This window comes from Cyprinodon variegatus, unplaced genomic scaffold (assembly GCF_000732505.1).
Source record: "Cyprinodon variegatus isolate N-32 unplaced genomic scaffold, C_variegatus-1.0 Scaffold756, whole genome shotgun sequence".
Taxonomy (NCBI): Eukaryota; Metazoa; Chordata; class Actinopteri; order Cyprinodontiformes; family Cyprinodontidae; genus Cyprinodon; species Cyprinodon variegatus.
In genome coordinates, this window is record NW_015151209.1 from 390,735 (window position 1) to 391,847 (window position 1,113).

General features: G+C 39.6%; 1 protein-coding gene across 1 annotated transcript in view; it reads left to right on the plus strand.

Annotated features, from left to right (window-relative positions):
* The window catches only part of LOC107098210 (calpain-5-like), a 69,669-nt gene that overhangs the window by 57,726 nt on the left and 10,830 nt on the right, over positions 1-1,113 (plus strand). Inside the window, exons 8-9 of the mRNA XM_015395734.1 lie at positions 490-738; positions 825-947. Of these exons, the coding sequence (XP_015251220.1) occupies positions 490-738; positions 825-947 (372 nt within the window). The remainder of the gene's footprint in view (positions 1-489; positions 739-824; positions 948-1,113) is intronic.

The following is a 1,113-nucleotide window of genomic DNA, read 5'->3' on the forward strand; positions in this document are numbered from 1 at the left end:
ACTTTCAGAAGTTTTAGTTCTGAATATGAACAGACTTTTCCTTTAAATTGATTCCAATGGTTCAGACATTTCACATCTGTATACATTTCTATAAACTGTACAAATTTGCTTGGTTTAGTCAATCCAAGGAGAAATATTAAGTCTATTCATTTAAGTACTAAATCTTAATTATTTCAAAGTATTCCATCTGTAGGTAGAGATGACCACATTTGACCATCTTTAAATCTACACATCATCTCTTCTATTTATTGAATAAAGATGTTTATTATTGTTTTTTTTATTATTTAGACCATAGAGTATTGAAAAACTGCTTTTTGTATTTACTCAGTTTGTCTTTGAAATGAAATAAAATGGTTAATCCAACGCATTTAAATAGTAAAACAGAGGCAAAAATAGAGGAAAGCTCTTTGTAACCTGTTAATGTTCCTTTTTGCTCTGATTTCTTTTCATTTCGAACCTATTTAAGAACTCTTTTGTTTTTTCCTCCAGCTGGCATCTGCTCCCTTTGGTCTATCTTTTCCTCTTTGCCTGTCCTTCTGCAGGATGAACTTTGACGACTTCTGCCAGTACTTCACAGACCTAATCCTCTGCCGCCTCATCAACACATCCTATTTGAGCATCCACAAGACCTGGGAGGAAGAGGTGATGAGGGGCACCTGGACCCACCGCCAGGATCCTCTTCGAAACCGATCCGGGGGCTGCATCAATCACAAGACCACCTTCCTGCAAAACCCTCAGGTAGATCCATGCTCTTCTGTTAACAGATGCTGTTATCAACAACACCAGTGCTGAAGGGTAATACAGTCTCCTTTTTCTCCCACCAGTATGTCTTTGATGTGAAGAAGGTTGAGGATGAGGTGTTGATCTGCCTGCAGCAAAAAGAGAAGAGAGCCACGCCCAAAGAAGGCAAAGGGGAGAACCTTGCTATAGGCTTCGATATTCACCGGGTAAAAACACTGAAAGCTTTCTCTGAGCTATCACTATAGTTATGCTGCTAAAGGCTTAGGCTTCTGGAGGACATAGGGCCCCCCTCTCTTCCTTCTGCTTGATTCAATCTCTATTACACCACTCTGCAGAGTTTGTTAGTTCAATCCTGGAGAGAAGTATCAGCTG